Genomic DNA, 21,782 nt, shown 5'->3' on the forward strand with positions numbered 1-21,782 from the left:
CCCTCCAAAAAGATGGAACACCCTTTTTGGTTTTTCTTTTCATTTAGTTTACAACAAATCCTTTTTATAAACTCATCATGCTTTGACTGGACTTCATCATTCAACCAGAGCACAAATCATGTTTTCAAACGAGGACAACCGTAAATTTGATTCACTGACTCTGCTCATCACGTATAAATAAAGGATCATATTATTGATAACACTTAGTTTTATGAAAGTCACAAAATGTAAAGCCAAGTATCACTGCATGGCAGTATTGTTGTGTAAAGTTAATACATGTGCTTACATTTAAAGGACTGTCCATCTCTCTCAATCCTTCACTTAGATTCTGCATTCATTTATTGTAGCCTTCCTCATAATCTGATAAATAAATATTTTTACTGTAAATTAAAGCCAAATATATAACCTTTTAGTAAGTAGAATTATCATTCAAGTCTTTGTAAATAATAATTAATAACAGCAATTACCTTAAAGAGTTACAAAACCATGAGGTTTTTGTTGACAGGCGTCTAAGCTGGAAACTCCTGGAGCAGTTAAGACGAGCCCAGTCTATTCTATCAAATCTCTAAAGAACAATCTACGCTATGCTAACCACCGACTCAATACTCGCTATACCTCTCTTTTTACAATTCTTTCAATCCAACCTACTTGCCATAAACTGAAATACTTTGAGTAAAATGTCAAGAGTTGGACAAAAATCAATCACCAGCACTACATCATCTTCACATACAGGGGTGGACTGGGACTAAAAAATCAGTCCTGGCATTTTTTGTCCAGAGCCCACTACATTATCAGTGGACACCATGTAGAAGCTGTTATTAAGTCAGTGATGTTCAACATGTGGCTCTTTATGTCTTAATTTTTACCTGTTTCCTTTGGCCATTTTGTAACTTCCTTTGTCCCATTTTTACCCCTTGTCAATTTTTGCAAGTTCTTTTTGACACTTTAATCCAATTTTTGTCCTTTCTTCAATTTTGTTTGACTGCTTTTCATCCCAATGAGCTAACTTTTGCCCAATAAATACCACTTGTTTCCATTTTTCCTCCTACATTTTGCATCTTTTTGTTCCACATTTTGCCCTTTTCACTATTGTTTGCCACATTTTGCTCATTAAAGCTATCCTTTGCCATTACATACCACCTGGTTCTGCCTTATTTGCCCATTTTTTTGGCCACTCGTGACAGCTTTTGCTCCATTTTAGTCACTTTACACTCTTTTCTTGCCACGTTCAGACCATTTTAGGCCACCTGTTACCATGGCTGCCTCCACTTGCTCGTTAAAAATCCCCCCCCAAAAAAACTAACGGACCGGACTGGCCCACTTTGGGTCAACGGCCCACCAGGACGATGCCCGGTATGTCAGATGGCCAGTCCCATCCTGCCCACATACATCTGTGGTTTTGGGGTTTAGTTACTCTTCTAAGAATGAAACATTAAACACATTTTAGAGTCCCTATGCTTGTAAGTGAAGCTCTCACACCTAACAGACTCTAGACCACGAGAGTATATTTCCCCCACATTAGATTGATGAACAAAGCCCTGCGGCCACAGCAGTGACATTGTGACTCACCCTGATGCCAAGCTCCACATTCTCTCCCCCATACACTTCCATTCCTTCATCCAGCAGACCGATCTCTTCGAAGTACAGCCTGTCCACCACAAAGCAACCAATCAGTGCAGGACTCCTGTGGGGATTTAAAAAGTTTTGTTTGTCAGTTTCTGGCCTCTTTACCAGTGATGGTAGAGTGACACAGTTGCTATGGTTACAGGGAAGACATAAGATGGTATGGGACCTCTTACAGGATTTACGAAGATTTGTTTAAGATCGCTGTGTATATTCCAGCTTAAATGGAGACATGCTGTGTTGACTTACTGAATTGGTGCAGTTTTGTTGCCTTTGTGCCACCACAACTTTGGTGGGTTGAGGTAACGGCACCACAGCTCCCAGTCAAAGCCTTGAGCAGAGAGGGGGTACTCTTCAATCTCAAATGTGTCATATTTGATGTTGTCAAATGATGGGGAGATGATGCGAGTTCGGTCCTCCTTAATTCTCTGCAGAATGGGCTCAGCCCTGTAAATATGGAGAAATGAAAGTCATTTCAGTGTGAGCATGTGGATGGATGACTTGCTCAATTTTTTTTATGATCAGACCTGTCGAGTCTTGATGCTTTGAAAAAAAGAAGCAATTTAAAAAACTAATACAATTTATCATTCAGATGAAGTGTTATTGTACATGTCATAACTTGACGGAAATTGTATTGTCTATTAGAACATGAACATATTTTCGATGAAAGTGTCAACACATAATGAAGGGATCACAGCAACAAAATAAAAGTTTATAAATCTCTAGAGTCGACGTTAATAAAATGCTACATTATACTTCATGGAGAATACTCCACCACTCAGTATTTAGTACACTAATCCCAACAAACCCTGTTTTGAAAAAAATTTACCGATTAACACTACCGGTCAAAGGTGTTAGAATACAACACTTTTTCCAGTTTTTTACTGAAAATTATTCAGTTTATTGTGTCATTGCACTTTGAAATGAAAGCATAGAACAAATAAGCTATTTGAGTTGAAAAAGAAATCATGGAATCAATGATGCTCTGGTACCACAGTGTGTTCCAACACTGCTTTTATGCAGACAGAGGGGGTTGGAAGTAACCAAGAAAAGTTGGAACACCTTTACGAATTAGTAGCACCAGCTTTCAAGGCTGAGTCAACCTTCATTGCTGCAGAACAGCTTTAAATTGTGAACCCACTTCATGTTCCCTGAAAAAGGCCTATTTGTGTAATTCTGAAATGTACCTTATTTTTCAGTTTTGGGAAACCAAACCTGTTCAGTACTTACCTTTGTACCATTTCAAGCTGTTCATTGGACTTGCATGACTTGAATTGCAATAAATAACTGGAAAAATGAGGGTGTTCTAAAACTTTTGATCAGTAGTGTATATATTTCAACCCTACTGGAAAAGGTTTCTTGAACTTTGTGATTTTTTAGCTTGAAATGAAATAATCTGCTTTAAGAATAGGACTTTATGTACTTTTAAGACTTGCAATGTGATGGCTAACCCTAACCCAACACTCATGAGGGGTGGGTTCATACACTTACTTCACGATAGGATACAGTAGACAATAATAGTCTCACGATAACGACAAGATATTTCTGGAAAGGAAAAAAAGACCCAAAAGAATTACAGCTCTAAAAATAACTCTGCTTTTACCTACATACTTACTGTGGGTATGACCTTTTCAACTTAATAGGAAAAAAATAAAAGCAAACTGTAACAATCTGTTGTGTTGTAGATATTGTATATATCCTCCCACCTTAAGTACCAGTGCTGTTGTTGGAAAGGGAAGGTTGCGTTGAAAGGATGGATCCCTATTGCTCTATGCCTGCTTTTAATTGAAGTAAAATGTGGGTCATCACTGAGAAAAATAAATCTAATAAAAACAGGACCAAAATAAACTTTCTTTACCAGAGGGTGGGCCTGACCCAGAGTGAGCGTGTCAGGAGTTTAGCTTTTGAAGAGAAGGTCAAAGTAGAGCAGCTGTGAACCGAAGGAAATTGTAGGGGATTGCAGTGTGTGGATGTCTCTACTGTTGCTCACTGCAATCATGTCGAAGATTACAAAGATTACAATTTCATTTAGCAGACGCTTTTATCCAAAGCGACGTACAATATGAGCAATTAGGATTACGGGATTTGCTCAATATCCCACAGTGATGGCCCAGGTTGGATTTTAACTGGTGACCCTTCGATTACAAACCCCCTTCCTTGTTCGATACTAGCACTGCCAATATTTTCCTTTTAGACCTTAAAAATAAGAACATTTATCATCGTCAACTATCTAGGGTTTTAAGGTAAATAAGCTCATGCCATTAGCTTATGCCTCTAATGAAAGATTCAACAATTCTTAAATGTATGTATTTTTACATTTAGGTGTCAAGTTTGTTTGTTGTTTTTTGCTTTATTCACAAAAATGTGTGAGAGCTGTCTGTTTGGTTTACAATGCAATAATAACAACATAGGCCAGTATAAAGACTGCGACATTTACCACTGAGATGTTTGTAGCTCGTGTAAATATTTCTAGCTGTAAGCAGGACATTTTTCTCTTAGCAAGAACTTAGCCTACAGGCAGAACGTTTAACTACATAGACGCTAAAGTCTATATTGATATGTCGTTTAGTGTAGGTGGGTTGGTCTGTTAGTAGTGTTGTATACATGCAAACTGGCAGAAGAAAAAAGCCTGCCTGGAGGCTTGGTATTAAAAGAAACTCATTTTCTCTAAACCCACACAGAATGATGTGACTGATGAAGCAGCTCTCTTCTGTTTGAGCCACGGTAATCTTGAGTTGCTCTTGTTGTAGGTGACTCACCAGCCAGCGTTGAACTCCACGTGGGCATCAAACAGGGCAACAACCGGGGCAGTGGCAGCTCTCCACCCACTCACTCTTGACCTGATCAAACCCTCCTGCTTTGCATGCCGCACCATTTTAATGAATCCTGGATGTTGGCTGTTTGTCTCGGACACAAAGTCCTGCAGCTTCTCCTTTAGTTCACCTTTAGAACACAAAATAAAATGTGAATTTTCCACAGATGTTGAGAGATGAAGATGCAATTTCAGACAATGATAGCTTTAGATTTATTTTTCACTAGAGCTTATTACATTCTCCTCCAGTGGACAGTATTCTGAAGTCAAAGACCAGAAGCACTCATGCTTCACTGCTTTGATCACTGAAGCAAACAGTCACTCAAGCTAGCACTTCAGACTTACCAATCATAACACAGATATTGCAATATCGAAGGCTCGAGACAAGCAGAGATTTAGGAAGTCCATGGGGTTAGATGTTTGATCTGAAGTTTATTTCTATTATTGCTAGAGGTATGAATATTTTCATAATGTGTTAGACGGCCACATCATTTCTGACTGCTTGAAAATTCTAATATATTTCTACCAGTTATGGCAGTGACACTCCACGTTTTAAACATCATGCAGGGAGGAACACGTTTATATCATCTGAACTCCCTCACATTAGGAAGTAAGAAGAAAATGCAAATTACATTTTTTCCTGAAGCTTGTGTACATGACATGGTGTCATAGTAGAAACGTAGTGATGCACTAGGGACAGTGTTGCATCATGGGCCGTGCCCCCCCCCCGCTGACCTACTGTGCCCCACCACTCCACTCTTTCCCACTCCACAGGGGGCGCCTTGGAACAAACTTTTTATTACTTGACGACATCTGATTGGCTGTCACAACTGACTGAGTCCATTCACTGACAGCGCACGGGAGCCTGCTCTGTTGATTCTGAAGGCCTTAGGCAGATTTCATAGACCCTGACAACAACACAAGCTAGCTGAAATATATTTATTGGATAAAAACTGGACCATAATATACATTACTGGAAGCAGGTTGCATCAAAATGCCCATGTTTTGTGTAGCTTATGGCTACTCCAATCATTCTAACCGAGAAAAGAAAAAGAGATTTTATAGAGTACCGAAGATTGTTGTTCACAAAAGTGAGGAATGTCGAAAAAGTGGATTTTAAACCTATGAGCAGAGTCTGCTAATACCCGTGTCTGTAGCGACCACTTCATCAGAGGTATGTTAGCGAGCTGACTTTGTTTTTGTGTATGGCGTTTCCCTGCACAGAGAAGTAGCGGGGCAGCATGCAGCGCTTGGCTCTACTTCCGAAACTGCGGTGGAAAAAGTACAGCTGGCTGTCATCCTTGCGTCGGTCCGTCACCGCTTCGATGGCAGCCGGTGCGTCCTTCCTCCGGCTGGTGTTGAGACTGCGCCGGCCATAGGGCATGCACTCCGTACGGCCGTGATTCGAGCAGAATCCGATCGGCTTCCTCCCCGGTAGTCCTTAACCCGCACCAGAGGCAAAGTGGCCAGAGCCACGTGCACCTGCGGCGGAAGCTGGCGTAGAAACAGCTGGATGAAGAGGAACAAGGTGTCGCATGATCCCAGCAGCACGAGCATATTTTCCATCAGTGTCAGACAGCTGGAACAAACGTAGGAGCTGATGTTTGAGAGCGGTGCATTTGCTGTGCACCGGTGGATCTCGCAGCAATCCCATCACTCGGCGAGTGGTGGATGAATCCACCGCCGCGACGATGTGGTAATATTTTGTGTCGTCCGCAGTGATACCTCGGAGCTGGAACTAGGCTACCACGTGCTGAAACCACGGCTCTGGGTCTTGTTGCTAAAACTCTGGTAACTTGACCATGACCGTAGCGGCAAACATTGCGGTGCCGCCGGCTTGTGCTCCGTCGACAGACATATAAAAATATCAGGATCACCGATGTGGAAGCCGTGAAGGATAGGACGGACAGGTATGGCTTTCTTTATTGCTTCACACACAGCATGACAGTTCACCTGTCAAAACATCACCACTGTATCCTCCTTTAACAAATCACCTGTCACCAACATCCCCCCACACGTCACCGACACACCCACTCCACTCTGAATGAGAGATAATCCTCTCAGTAGCACACAATATAGAATAACTCCAGGAATGAACAAAAATGTGTGTTCCCTTCAGTTTTCTTAATGCCCCCCCCCATTTAATTTTGTCTGGCACCGACTCTGACTATAGGAAGTGGTATCTTAAAGTGTCCTTGGGCTAGACACTGAATATCTCTTTAAATATCCATTCAGCAGCATTTTGATATCTGATGGTAATATAAAATCTCAATAGAAAAGAGTACAACACATACTGGGGTGCAATCACTCTCTCAAGCCATCCATTCAAAACTTGAAAGGCAAACATTTCATGTAGATCCATATAATGGATCATATGTGCCTCTATTTTAACAGGACAACAATAAAGTACCATCATTTTCAGAGTAGCTTGGTCTTAGCATGTGTTACAACTGGATAAAATACAACCTGCTTCATTAAAAAAAGAATCACTGAGGTGTGCATTGATGTGTCACAGTGAAAAGAACGTGGTTCAACTAACTGTAGGTCAAAGCCTTTTGATGTAGAGTTTGTAAAAAGATGTTTTTCATCTGCCTTTGTAGGTTTTTAATCAATGATTAGATTTTATTTCAGAACAATAGGAACTGAATGCTGTTGGTTGCGAATAGTTGGTGGAAGTGAGTTTTTATGTTCTCTGTGTGGTGAACTAAATCTGAGTTATACCCTGATTGTAAGCAGCCTTTTTATATAGTAGGCTGTGAGAGGTTCAAAGACAGAAAGATGATTCAATGTGATACTTTATGGCTGACAGTTATAAATATGGTATCATTCTAAACACGATTAGGGCTTTCTTTAATTCAAACCAATGCCCTCCCACTGGATGTTAATATGCTTTTGGCTGACAAGATCTCTGTATAAGTGAATTTTTAATGTGAAGCCAACACTCTCGATGAACCTTAAGATGGCAATTCTAAAAGCTGGAATCATCTAAAAGTTCTACAAATCTTCAATTTGTGCATTCCCACCAACAGTTGTTGCATGGGGAGGTTACACCCTACATCGACTGTACGAGTAGTAAATCCAGAAGACAATGAAAGGCCAAAGTGATATTGGACCAAATGAAAAAAAAACCATGCAAAAAAGTCAGTGATGCATCTGTTCTTCTGAATACTGACTTGAGACACAGATAAGTCTTGTTTCCCAGGGGACAATAAAAAGGCCTGGATGAGACTAACTTACTTGAAGAAGAATGAGAACATATTGCCAACAATTCAACGCAGTATTAACTAGATGTTTGATTATAAAGAGTACACAGTACACCTGAAGTGTTTGAAAGGCATTTTGGCATTCATTTTTTGTACATGATCACGGTTTATTTCATGATGCATGCTGGGAGCTGCTGGTGTCTTGGAAATGGATCGTTGCATGTTAGTGTGCTGGAGAGCATTTTGTTATGCAAACAATTATGTATTAAATAAAATGGAGACAGTATTTCCTTGACAGATATTGAGTAAGATTGCTGCAGCTTATCTTTGATCATTTTAGTCATTCATATTCATTTCTACTCTATCATTTGTTAAACGTGTGTCAATTTTAAATAATCATTCAGTTTTATGAAATAACTATATTAAATCACATTCACTTTTAGTTGATGTCACATATTTTTACAGATTTTTCAAAGAGCAGAGGGAAGAAAGATAATTGTGGGCAGCAGAACCTTCATCTTAGCCTTGAGCTCATATGGCAAAAAAAAAAAAAATCTCTCACATGGATACTGACCTACAGAATCCACAAAGGCACAACGTGAAAGCTTTGCTATGTAAAGCTCACAGGGCTTTAAAACCGTTTTGTGTGGTCAGTGATATATATATATATAGGCATATACATGCAAGTCCAATTCTATACAGATTTTATGAGGCCTTCTCTTTTTTATTTTTCTTGTCGGGCATGTTGAGGCCACCTCTTAGCACCCAGGCAATTCTGTTTGCACCACAGATGGCAGATCTGCATGAATGCAGGCTTCTAATTTGATGTTTTTTTCTCACTGCATCACTTGGCAACATGTAACAGGGACAATCTCTCTTTAAATATCAAAGTCACACTCACTTTGAAAATCTTAAACCTTAAGTCCAGCAGCATTAAAGCAATTCTCAAGCCATTACATGAATGCACTTTAGATGATCAGTTTAAAGCTGAATTAAAACATCTTTGTTACTAATTTGGGTGAGAAATGTCTTTGGAGTCATTTATATCAACTATTGGCATTCAAACACATGTAATATTCCTCAATATCCCCATTTTGGAGACTTCTGCCAAAAAGCATAGCATACATATCATTCCTACTCTTTGTGTTTCAATCAGACATTTTCGTGCTTAGTTATGTGTCATCCAGTTCCTTGGACATTATTGCTAAGAAGGCCATGAACATTACGGTGGATGGACTTGGGCGTTGCACTTACCAGGAAACAAGAAATTCAATTTGATAATGCCGGTGGGAGAAGCATTTGGATGCCACAGTGAGCCATTTTACTACAGATTCACACATGCCTTCCAGCTGAACAAGGAAGACACCTTAAAACCTCATAAAATCAGTTGACGTTATGTGAATGGTGCACTTCCTTGAGTAATCGAAGCACAGTTTTGTCAAATGTGTCGACCTCCACCATGTAGAGTATAGGACAAGAACTGAGAAACCACAAAAAACCTCAGGCAAAACATGCTAAGAGACCAAAGTCCAACATTGTATCGAGTTCTTGGTCAAATGTTCCTCAATTAGCAAAGCAGACTCTTAAGTAGAACCTGTACCTCCCAGTGTCCAGCTCACACTGTTTGTTGGGGATTTACTGTATTCCAATACTTTGATGCTCTCAAACATATCTCAACAATCTTAATCTAATCACACTTTCCTTATAGAATGCCATCAACACGGGGACAGAGCACTTTTACTGCACCCTGTGATGTGCTTTAGATCAATGGCTCCCAAACTTTTTCTGCTACAACTCCCTTTGAAGATTTTGGGAACCACTGCTTTAGATCCTGACAGTCAGAGCCTAATGCCCATGTGTGCATTTCTGTAAAGCATCTTACAAACTCTGGTAACACTAAAACATTTCTGATTTTGAGAGGAGGAAGAAGTTAAGCTAAAGTGTGGAATTGCAAGTCATCTTACATCGCTTCTGATTGATGAATACTGCTCCAAACGCTGGTTCTACATAGGGCTGACATTTAATGCGTTAATTACAATTAATTAATTGCAGAAATAAATAACACACTAAAAAAATAACACCGTTAATAACTTTTTTTTTTGCACTCCAAACAGCACGGAACCTTTCTCATTTCAAGAGTTTGCGGTATACCCATAATACCGATGCACAGACTACAACTTATAAAAACACTGGATGGAAAACAAAAGCCCAGTTGTGTGCAAATTTTGAAAGAAAGAGTTTGACGATCTCCGGAGCTTTGCCTCCGCTACCACCTCAATGCTAAACGTGTAGCAGCTAGCTGCAACATGCTGCGACCGCGCCGTGTCTCCAATCCACACTGGAGAAGAAAAACAGGGTCCAGAGCCAAAAGGAATAAGTCCATGACTGACAAGTGAACAAAGTCACTGGATAAATATTATTATCAGAAGGAGAGAAAAACCAACGAGTACAGTGTTCAATAATTGTATTGCTCAGTAAAGAGTTTTTACCATTTATGATGTGCTAACTTATAACTATAATTAAAAAAAATAATAATAATTTCTTGACAGCACTAGTTCTACATGTAAGCAAGTATTTCTTGGTCCTTAGTACAGAACTTTACCCAATTTGGAAATAGTCTGGTGGGTCATTTAGCCTCTTCTCCTTTTGTGACGACACATTCTGGAACATGCTAATGAGTTCCACCCAAAGAACAATCTCAGCAGCATCACAGGTCACCTGGTCAAGAAACTTCAGCACAGACTGACATTATCCAAAGAAACACTGACGTAATAATAGCGAAAACTTTAGACATTAAAGTTTTTAACTGCTTGAGCAAAACGGCAAAATGTTACTAAAAGAGCCAAAGGCTAAATGTGTTGTTTGTAATGAGAAGAGTCTCTTGTGTGGCGAGTTATATAATAGTTTAAAACTTGGATTAGATCATGCTTATCCCAGAATGCTGTTCACATAGGGTAGAAAAAACCTTATGCAATGGAAAAGGAGAGACACTTGTTATTGAATTGTGTAACAGTGCAACAAAACAGTGTATCAGATAATGAAGCATTCCAATGAACAATTTGATGAAAAAAGAGGTAATTAGACTTAATGGTGGAAATACTTGAAAACGAGGAGAGCTAAAGGGAAAAAGCATGTTTGTTAACATTAAACAAATATCAGAGGTGCTTGTTACAGCCTATTAAACTGATAACAGGTTCTCTTCTCTTCTTGCACTTGACAAAAGCAGTCGCATTCTCTGCGTCCTCTCCCACATTATCTGCCCTTGCTGCTGCTTGTTTTGTCTTGAATCTAATAGGAGCCTCTCTTTAACATCTTCATCCAAAAACCAAAATTATGGAATTGATCAGTTGGTCTCTCAATGCAATCGACCAATTTTTTTCGACAAACAGAACGGGCAGAGGTGAGCTCTCGAGTCCGGACGGAACAATTGCTGCTGGATACGCGTTTGACTCGTAGCGGAGGGTCGTGTGTCTGTCCATTCTTTCCATTGAGGACTTGGAAGACATCTACACGATTGGAATTATGGTAGCAGGCATGCTGCTGATTGGAGCTGGCAGCTTTCTGACCCATCGCAAAGTCCGTATTACATTGGCAGCTGTTTGGGGAAGGCTGGCAGTCATTTCTGATGGATTGTGCAGGGCTCTTAATACTCAGACTGATGTGATGAACGAATTCAAAAGAACGTTTAAAAGGAATTTGAAACCAACTTGGAGAAATTAAATGCTCGGCTGAGAGTTAAGGCCACTTTATTGGAATACTGGCGGGGACCAGGACTCAAGACGACCAAAATTGTACTAGCCGGAGTCGAAAACAAATTGCTTATCATCATTGGCTCCCACAGCCAGTCTTCTAAGACTGTCTCTTACTCACCAACATGTTTGTGTAGACATGACGCTCTGAAAATTGAGGAAATTACTATATTTTATTATTAAACATACAATGCCCAAAAAGATCTCACCGTTCCTTTTATCCATCCATCCATCCATCCATCCATCCATCCATCAAGACATGAAGACTCCTTTGGCACAAACAGGAATTAGAATAAGATGTCCAAAGAAAGAAAGGATCCTTTTGATTTATTTATTTTTTTTAATCTATTTTTATTTTATTTTATTCATTTATTTAGAATAGAGACAGTAAATACACTGTAAATGACCAAATGAAACTTATATACTACATATGTCACATTTTAGTCACAGCCTGTTCCAAAAAGCTGCAAATACTGATCATCTAGGCTGCATTCAAGCCTTTGGACTCACAACTTGGAATAAATAGAGATTTGTCCTCAGTCAGGTATTATCTCATTGAAGAAAATGCAGTGATATATCAGCAAAACTGTGATGTACTCTGTACCATAGATCTACCAAAGCAAGGTGACTTCGAGGAGTTAAACATTCTGGACAATAAAAACTGGCTTTAACCAGAATGGTCTCCTCCATTGTTAAAAATAGTAGATACCACACAATAGTAATGAGTTCACTGAAGAAAAGAAATGAGGTGAAGCTATAAAGCTCCTTCTATTCATGAAATTTTAACATGTCCCTATTTTGGGGTAAGCTCCTTCATGTTTTAAATTTACATCTCATTGCATCAAAGTTTTATAATGTGTTTAGCACTTAGGAATACATTTTGTTTAACATTCAACATTAATTCAGCCCGTTGCTAAATGCACTGAAGCCGGTTTAGTTGAGCAGAGCCTGTAAATGACTTTGGATTAGTCCCATTGCCTTTTACAGCCTTCTTTTCACCCTTATATGGTACGCAGCCTTTGCACTGTCAACCATATACAGTAGTCTCTTTTCAATGTGGGAGGTTGTTTTTTTTTTTACCCTTTTGTAAAATATATTTTTTGCTAATGGATAGCTCATGGAAGATTTAAAAATGACAGTGAACACCCTCAACCCACACAGAAAAAAAAGTTAGTTTGTTAAAATTATTTAATGAGATGTCCACAAAGACCTAATCAGCTTGCTGGTGTGTTTGTAGCCCCAGGGCACCGTTCTGAGCTTTGAAGCTATAATTAGTGGTATAATTGTATTTATTTTAGTGAATACTAAAGTAGTTTTAAAGCTAGAGGAAAAACCAGTAAATTTGACCAACGGACGAGCCGCACTTTCATGTAAAAAACTGACAGAACACTCAACACACCTCTTGTATGCTCTTGCTCGTGTTGTCTTCTGCGGTACCTGCAATGGTTAAATGTCTTTATTTTGGGAACATGAATCATTTAGTATCATTTCACATCAACCAGCACCGGTAATAGTAGCCTCTGTGTACACTTAAATTTTTTTTTTTTTTAAATGTTCTAGGTTTGGGGATAATTATGTCAGGTGTAACATCTGGTCACTTTGCTTCGATGCCAGCAGTGAAATTTGCTGCACATCTAAGCAGCTGAGTGTGAGCGTCAGCTATAGCAGCTCCGCTCCAGAGATGAGTCGCTGTTTAATGTCTTTTTTATCTTGTGAAGAGGAACCTTATCCCATTGTGCCCTCTGGGCCTTCAGCAATCACTGGAACTCTGTCTCAGTTGGGTAGATTTTTGGGTAAAATTATTTGAAGTATGGTTGGGGTCAATTATAATTGTTATCGCGTTAATTACACCGTAATTACAGTTGTAATTATAATTTAAAAAAATCTGTTGCTGTCGTAATCGTAATTTGTTTGCAAATTGAGTTTAGATAATTCACTTGTAATTGAGTGTAATTAAGTGTAATTGACATGGACATTCTATAAAAATCCTCAATTATTGTCAGTTACAATACAGTTCTACATATACAGTATGTAGTTAACAATTATTAAAATGTGTTTCATATTAAGTTTTCCCACATTTTATCATTAAAAATTTTAAATCGAGGGGTATGCTGACACAAAAGAGGCTCAGACGCCCACACCAAAAATATTAAAACCCATATTTTCATTGATTAGGAAGCCTAACAAAGTAACCAATAGATATGAAAGAAATTAGAAGATAGATATTTGTTTTTAGTGTATTTTACAGCTGATTTAGGATCCGTTATTGTAAGAGTTACTAACAGAAAGCTAACACAAGAGGAATGTTATAACTTTTATTAGGTTATTTATTTCAGGCTCAGCAATTGTGATTGATTGGAATTGAATTTCAGTAATTGAAAATGTAATTGCAATTGACTTTCTGAGGATAGAAAATAATTGTGATTTAATTGTAATTGGGAAAATTGCGCGTCACTGTAATCGGAATTTAATTGTAATTGAACATGGGTAGTTGATAACGTAATTGTAACTGAAAAAAGTAATTGACCCCAACCCTGGTAAAAAGCACTTATCAATATTATAAGCTATGGGAGATCTCTGTACAGGAAATAGCATGGAAGATTATTTTAGACATTAGATGGACTTTTTTCAACAAAATTGTATGTGATCAATGATTTGTGGCGATCACAGTTGGCTGAGTTAATTTTCTGTGCTTACACTGGTTTCCTCTCACGCTCTGAAGACATGTCTTTTATGTATGCAACACTAACAGCTGACTGACGGCAGGAGTGCGAGCGTGTGCACAGCATGCCTCGCCTCATAGATGCTAAGAATGGCTCTGGTTCCTCCTCAACACATGTGTGAACAAAGAGGGTGTGAGCCAATTAACTTGTGCACAATCAAAGCAACTTTAAAACATAAAACCTACCACATCAGCTCTCATGACATTTGTGGAATTTGGGTTTTTAAATGCCACGTTATTGTGTAAGAACAGAAGGTGGTCAGCATGCTTTAGGTATTATGTAAAGAAATACATTTTTAACATTTATGAATCGTTATTGAATCGTCATGCGTCGAATCGCGATGAATTTAATAATTAATGTATTGGCACACTTCTATTGGATATGTAGTAATGCTTATGAAACCTGGGGTATCTTCAAACCACAAGGACATTTGGGCTTCTACACTGGTTCAGTGTACTGCTGCACAGAGTTTAAAAGTGGATAGGTTTTCTATGTCTTCCCCCACAGTGCAAAGAAATATTCCACTGTATTAGCCAGTATCTCTGACAATATGTGCAGGATGTACCCCGCCAAGCTTCCTTACAGAACAACAAGGTATAGAAGAACAGGGACTACGTCATCAATAAAACAAACACTCACAGACAACCTAATACTTAATGTTGTGAGAAACAGCACATTTAAAAAGCTAAACATATACGTATAAAGCCCACATCTATGTTAGAAGCAGCTTTAAAAACTCTTAAAGTTTAAAATATGATTAGTTGCTATGCTACCTCACGGACCACAGTGAGACAAATTAGTATACAATACGAATGTTTAAGGATCTTGTTGAAAGAACGCTCCCATAGAACACGTTCCACCTTAAAATGCTGTTTGTGAATTGATTTTTTCCAACTATAGTGTTTAACATCCTGATTTGAGTTGTGTAGTAGCATCTTTACCTTGTGTGACTTTAAAAAAAAATAAATAAAAAATACATGAATTCTTTATTCTTCTGTATTTTTGTTTGAACAATCGCACAAAGTTTCCAACGGGTGGCATACAACAACATTTGAAAGAATAATGACGTAAATGAATGCCTGTGATCTTTACAAGTCCTCTTTCCTAGAACAAAACTCAGAGAGTACAATTACAATAAATTAAATACATTTGTAAAAACAGAGAATATTTATTTGAGGTTCGATCCCCCTCTTTTACATGTAGGTTTCAACTATAATATAATGAAATAAAAGAAAAGAATATGAAAAGTGTACATAGTTTTATATCTCAACATATATACCCCCATATAATGCTTAAAAACTCAAATTTATCATAGTTCTACTCAACACAATTAGAAATTAAACATAGATGGATGTACAGAAATTCCTTAGAAAACCTGAGCATCTTTTTTCTGCTTATTTGCCACTAAAATCTTTTATCTTTATACTCAGAAGTTCGTATATAATTCTTCCCTTATCACAATAACGCTATAGAAAACAACAAGGAGAGTCATCTGAAGGGGTGGGGTTAAGTACTTAATAAATAAAGATTTAAAATTAATGTTTGCTGCTAAGATACGCTAGTCCGTTCCTTTTTTCGGTATGTTTCTGACTAATGTGAATTGCCTTCATTAACAACGGTGATACTTACTGTTATTGCTGTTGTCATCCACCAGGATAATCTCTTTCAGAAGATGGGAGGGTGTCCTGTTGACTGCAGAGTGTATGGATCTCAAGATGACTGACAAGGCTTCATTGACAAAAATGAACACGACGCTCACTTGAGGCAGGTTTAGAGGATAGGTTATATTTCTGCACCTGTGGAAACCAAAGATAAATATCATTAAAGACATGTTTAGACTTTGATACATCTGAATATATTTAACACCTCTAGCTTAATAGATAGATGGAGATTTTCTGCTTTCAAGCCAACTTTGCTTTTTGCCAGATTTCTATAGTGTGTTCATTTATCAAAGTGTCAAATTTGGCTTGGGTACTAATTTATGTGCATTTTTTAATGACATCTATAGCATTAGGAATGTTACCAAAGAAGCTTTTGGAACCAACGTCTAAGGCTAATATATAGAGCATGCACGGTTTAAGTTTTTTTAATTATATAAGGTGTGGGCAGAAGTAGTGTTCCCTCTGAAGGAGAGCAGACAAGGCAGGGACCGTCTACAAAGTGCAACCCCGGAGGGAAATTTTGACAATAAAGTCTATAACTTTAGTGTCCTATAATATGTTGCTTTGGAAATGATGTGAACAGGCCATGCTGATCAGACCACAACAGCTTTTTAGAGACTAAAAGTGAATGAATTAACTGTGACAGCCACTGAACATCACAATGAACTGAACGTTCAGAAACGAGCTTTGGATAATGTGTATATATTATATATAAAATAAGAATGCTGATTGCTTGAATAAAATCAAATACCAGTAATAACTTTGGGGAGAGGTGCTCACGTATGCATTTACGGTAGGAAGAGCGAATAAACAGTACAATAAGGTTAAAAATATAGTAGTTAATAGTAGTTAATAATAAATGGCATAATGTCAAATCACTGCACTAGGTTTATCAGGAGCGATCGCACACAGGACAGAGACCGACAGCTGATGTGACACACACACACACACACACACACACACACACACACACACACACACACACACACACACACACACACACACACACACACACACACGGAGAGCGAGAGCGCTGAAACACTTCGGACAAAGTAAAAATCAGCCAAATAACCATGTTACGTTTGTTCAGAAACGATTGTGTCTGAATTTTGACTCAGAGGCCAATCAACGTGATGGTGCATGGGAATGGATGAAGCTTTGTATCATGTATTACGTCTGCTTCCAGTAAAAGTGACCATAAAAAGCTGTAAATGGACTGATATGTAGACGAGGGTCAGTGAGGAGGAGACTTTATGTGGAAATAAAACTGATCAGAATACAAGGAAATACACGGAAACCTCCGTTAACCGGAGTACAGCAGCCCGCCTACCTGCCCGTTCTGATTAAAGGGCACCCTCATCAGCCAATAGGGTGTGGCCTATGTCATGGCGCGACCTTTACGTGAATTTATCTTGGAAAATTGCTAAATTACTGGAATGTGGCCAATACAGCTGTGCGTTCAATAGCCCGATTATATGATTTGTGCATATACTTTTCTAAATGTACATAATCATCATGCCATTGTCTTACCCCTCAGGTCTGAGTTCGGGTAGTGGCCTGTCGAAGGAGAGGCGATCACTGAGGTAGGCATTGTATCCGTAGTACTGGAACATCTTCAGAGCCACTCGTCGGTTCTCCGGGCTGAGATCCTGACCCCAATGAGCAAACAATGACATGTCAGAGAATGACGAGTCCGGCTGACCATTGTCTTCCTTCCCCGGGGTCTCTGGGAGGCACAGAAAGACAAATGACTCATGACTGTTTGTCAAGGCTGAATAATGTCAACTTCTGTGACACTGTGTGTGAGGTGACATTTGAGGAATGTGTGAAGTTGATAATGCTAATGTAATCACTGTGATGTATGGAGTTCTTCTCGTACAGTAATGCATGTTCTCAGGTGAGGGGTGGCTTATTACTGTAAAAAAAGACAGACTGTCCTTCTGCAGTTCTTATTTACGACGTCCTTGAGCAAAGGAGTTGATTCATACCTGCAGCTGCTGGGTAGTGATGTGTGTGACTTTGCTCTTTGACCTACACAGTGAATCCAATATCCCTCAAGATAACAAAGCAGTGAAACACATGGACTTTCTGATATATTCAAACTCTAATCTCTCCCTTTCTCTCTCTCTGTTTGTATGGGTGTGTAGCGACAGTGGAAATCTGCACCATCTATCTATTTTTTAAACAACTGAAAAGAGGAGGATTCAAAAGTTGGGTGCAGTAAAAGTTTTTATAGACACTAGTTCAGTGTTGTTGGGCATTACTGCTCGTGGACCCCATTAATAGAAACACCGATTTGTTCAAAACTCATTTAACACTGGTGGCATCTGTTAAACATTTGCTGCAGCTTTGGGAGATGTAAAAGAACTTCAGAAGAAAACTCCCGAGTCTCCTCAGCCACACAAAAGTAAATTAAAAAGTAATGGCATCAGCGTCAAGTACAAGTGAGCAGTAAAAATTTCTAACAGCGACTATAAAACTAAAAAATCAGAGAATATTCTTGCCGTTTGCTGGTTTTATAAGTGCCAAGTATCTGTAATGCAGGCATATTACTCAGGTTCAATAGTGCATAGCATTCAGGAGTGAAGATATAGTGACGCTGTGGGGATTTTGAGCACTGACACTTTTTGTTAACCTCAATACACAGTGGGAATTATGAAAACCTTTAGATCACGTGTCTAAATTCAAAGCCTGGTAGCCAATTTTGGAATATCGGATGCTTAATTGGGGCACAGGGATTATAACACATAAGATTACACATCTAACACACAACTTACATAAGATTCTTCCCGAACAGGGCCACTTGGGAACATATAGAGCCATATGTGGCTGCTTCACTACAGCATGCTACAATTCAATCATTCAGTATTAGCCACCTTAAATGAGCAGTAACAACAGTAAGATGTAAAAAAATGTAATTAAATAAAAAATAATTTATTTAATTGCAATAATAAAACATGAATTGTTGTCGCAGAAACAAAAAAACAAAAGGACTCTTAAAATACAAAACAAATCATTATTATTTAATTCGTTAAGTTAGTGCCTTATATTCATTTACTTGCGGTACATACAGGTCCATGGACATTTGTTGTTGCTGCTATTGCTTTTTTGAAATGCACACATTTGCACAGTATCTGGACATTTTTGGAAATCTGTCTTTTTATTTGTATCTTTTATATTCTGTATACATTTTAAAATCTTTCTACTGTTAGTTTACACCGTGGATCAGACAGAAACTTTTTTTTGGATTTTTCTGCATGTCCAGCGCATGTTGAAAAATTGACAATAAAGATGACTTTGACTTTGAAAAGATTGCACAATATATAGTGTTGACCTTCGACAGCATGTGCAGACAAGGTAAGAAAAGAAAAAAAATAAATAAATAAAGCAAACAGTCATAAAATGAAGGTGAAAACAATAAACACAAATAAAATAATGGTATTCAGCTGTATTTTGTACAAGTTGGAATTTAAATTCAACAAATAAAACTTAAAAGAAGGAAAAATAAAATATTTTTGGTGTGATTCAATAATTATTCTGCACAGAACCAGCCACTGTCAAGGGTCACTGCAGTGAGTCAAAGCTGTATTTTTCAGTATAAAAGGGGACGTGATGTCACTGACATCAACTGACTTGCATGCCCCATCACCTGTAGCAATCGTTTCTGTACCTGCTGGATATCAACTGCTTCCCTAATGTCATGTGGTGAGGTTAAAGGACCATGAGGCAGAGAATAAGGAGGCAGGAGTTTTAACAGAAAACACCAGAGCCGTTTAGAGAGAGAGTTGTGACAACAGAAGTTATTGACGGGCAATTCAAATCCATTGATTCCGAGTGACATAACTGGGATTTTCGGTAATATGTCATCAATAGCTGCATTGATTTACAATATCTATACAGTACACCATCATATGTGTGTATATACAATATATGTTTATGTAGTTCCATAAATAGTTTATTTTCATAACGTAAAATTCGCAGTAAAAATGACAACCTGGATCTGAATTTGTTGAAGTTATATAATGCAGAAAAAACAGAAGACTGACCTTGACCTTAAAGGTGACCTTGAGCAAAGGCCAAGGTAACACATTGAAAGGAAATGTTGTTTAATGGTACCAGTCTAGCACTGTCTCTCAATTTGTGGCCAAGTTATAGGATTTTTTTTTTTTCTGACATCATGAACTTTGACCCCTATTGATCTTTTTACTGGTAGGTCCCACATTGAAGGAAAATGTTGTTCAATGGTACCAGTCTGAGCACTGTCTCTCAATTTGTGGTTAAGTTATTGGAAAAAAAACTTTTTTTTTTTGTGTGACTTAATGAACTTTGACCCCTATCAATCTTTTTACTGGTAGGTCGTACAGCTTTGATGTGATTAAATAAAATACTCCAATTGAGATGAGCTTTTCATAAATGTAAGCATCGAACTTGTGCGATAAATTCATAGAGAGATGGAAAATTTGGGTTTTTGACACTTGGCGTGACCTTGACCTTGACATTTTGGCTCCAATTGCCCCTATGAGATGACATTTGTGTCATTAGTGCTGCATTACTAGCCTAGGAGGAGTTCTAGGTCAAAGGTGTTGCAAAAGAAAAATAATAAGAACTCCTACAATTACCTATTTAGTCTGGTTGAAGATAGTCTTTAAAAATCAAAGAACAGAGCTTAAGTCGAAAAAGCCTCGAAGAGGAGCAAGAATAAATCCTTTGTGACATGCAGCCAAAAGTCAAGGTGAAGTGTGTGAGCCTACGTGTGTACAGTGTGTGTACAGAGTGTGTTTTAAGCAGATTGAGGGCGGTTAAAATTCATGAGCCGATCGTTTTACCACACAAACAATGTTAGCCTGGTAAGATTTAAAACGAGGCTGCAAAGAGGTAATTGTACTGGGATTACATTATAAACCAGAGACAAACAGGGCCTAATCATACAAGGGAAAGATAACAGTGTTTTGATCAATATGTTAAATCCTTACCCTACTCGTGAAGCACAACAATTACTGTACAGCTAAACAACCAGCTTTGTTCTTAGCTGTTCTTTGTTTGTTTCAACAAACTTTATAAAATCTGCCTCTCAGAAGAGCTTGAGGTGAACTTTGAGCCTATTGTAGAATAGCTTTGTTGCAAATGCCTAGTTTGCAAAGAAATTACTTGACACAACAACCATTTTTTGTGCTATTAGACCAACAACAACATCAGCCCGCTGACCCAAACTGCACTCTCAGTGAAAACGGTTATGCCTTCAGCTTGAAAATAAACAAAAGCTACAACCAAAGATTTCATAACGCGTCGAATTTCAGAATAATATCAAATGTACAAGTAAGTGTCAAAAGTTCTTTTAAGCACAGAGTATATCTCTCTTTTACTTTTACCCGTGTGCACACCAAACAATGTTGGCAATGTGAGAAATGAATCTCAAAAGGTGGTAATGGGCCAAGGACTTGGCCCAGATCATGATTGGAACACTTTTAAATAAAGTGAAGTCATCATTAATGAAATTGGCTAATTATTAGATTGAATTCAAAATGCTTAATCTGTATTTTTTTTTTTTTATCACTGTTGATCTCTGTAATGTAGCTACTAAAGAGCAGGGGTCATTCAAGGCTCTGAAAGTAGTATTAAATACTACACTAGTGACAGGTCAATGGACATCCACTATACACTACAACTGCTATTCAATTCCCTCACCACAAACAGAGGATCATCCAGTGAAACAACAACAAAAAACAAAAAGGTGAATGCTAGGTTATGGTTCGCTATTATTTAGGAGCAGTAGATCCCCTGCAGTCTGTAGCTTTATATTCAGCGATTTGATACGGCAGGAATATTTATTTTCTTCTCAAAAAGTTTGACAAGAAGCCAAAAAGGCATTCTGTCAGAATTTCTGACTGTCCTACTTCCTTAAAATTTAAAGAACATGGGCAGCCAAGATTTCAACCCATAAAGATGAGATTCTGCCAAAAACAAAAAGCTCAAAAATGTAATCACTTATTGATAAAAGTTATAGTCTGACA

The 21,782-nt window shown here is 38.2% G+C and overlaps 1 protein-coding gene across 1 annotated transcript in view; it reads right to left on the reverse strand.

The window, feature by feature from the left end:
* Nucleotides 1-21,782, reverse strand: part of galnt18b (UDP-N-acetyl-alpha-D-galactosamine:polypeptide N-acetylgalactosaminyltransferase 18b) — a 92,262-nt gene that overhangs the window by 30,682 nt on the left and 39,798 nt on the right. Inside the window, exons 2-6 of the mRNA XM_028438863.1 lie at nt 17,302-17,497; nt 15,740-15,906; nt 4,383-4,566; nt 1,873-2,070; nt 1,570-1,684 (exon numbers count right to left, since the gene is read on the reverse strand). Of these exons, the coding sequence (XP_028294664.1) occupies nt 1,570-1,684; nt 1,873-2,070; nt 4,383-4,566; nt 15,740-15,906; nt 17,302-17,497 (860 nt within the window). The remainder of the gene's footprint in view (nt 1-1,569; nt 1,685-1,872; nt 2,071-4,382; nt 4,567-15,739; nt 15,907-17,301; nt 17,498-21,782) is intronic.

The sequence above is a fragment of the Gouania willdenowi genome, chromosome 3 (assembly GCF_900634775.1).
Source record: "Gouania willdenowi chromosome 3, fGouWil2.1, whole genome shotgun sequence".
In the NCBI taxonomy this organism is placed as follows: Eukaryota; Metazoa; Chordata; class Actinopteri; order Blenniiformes; family Gobiesocidae; genus Gouania; species Gouania willdenowi.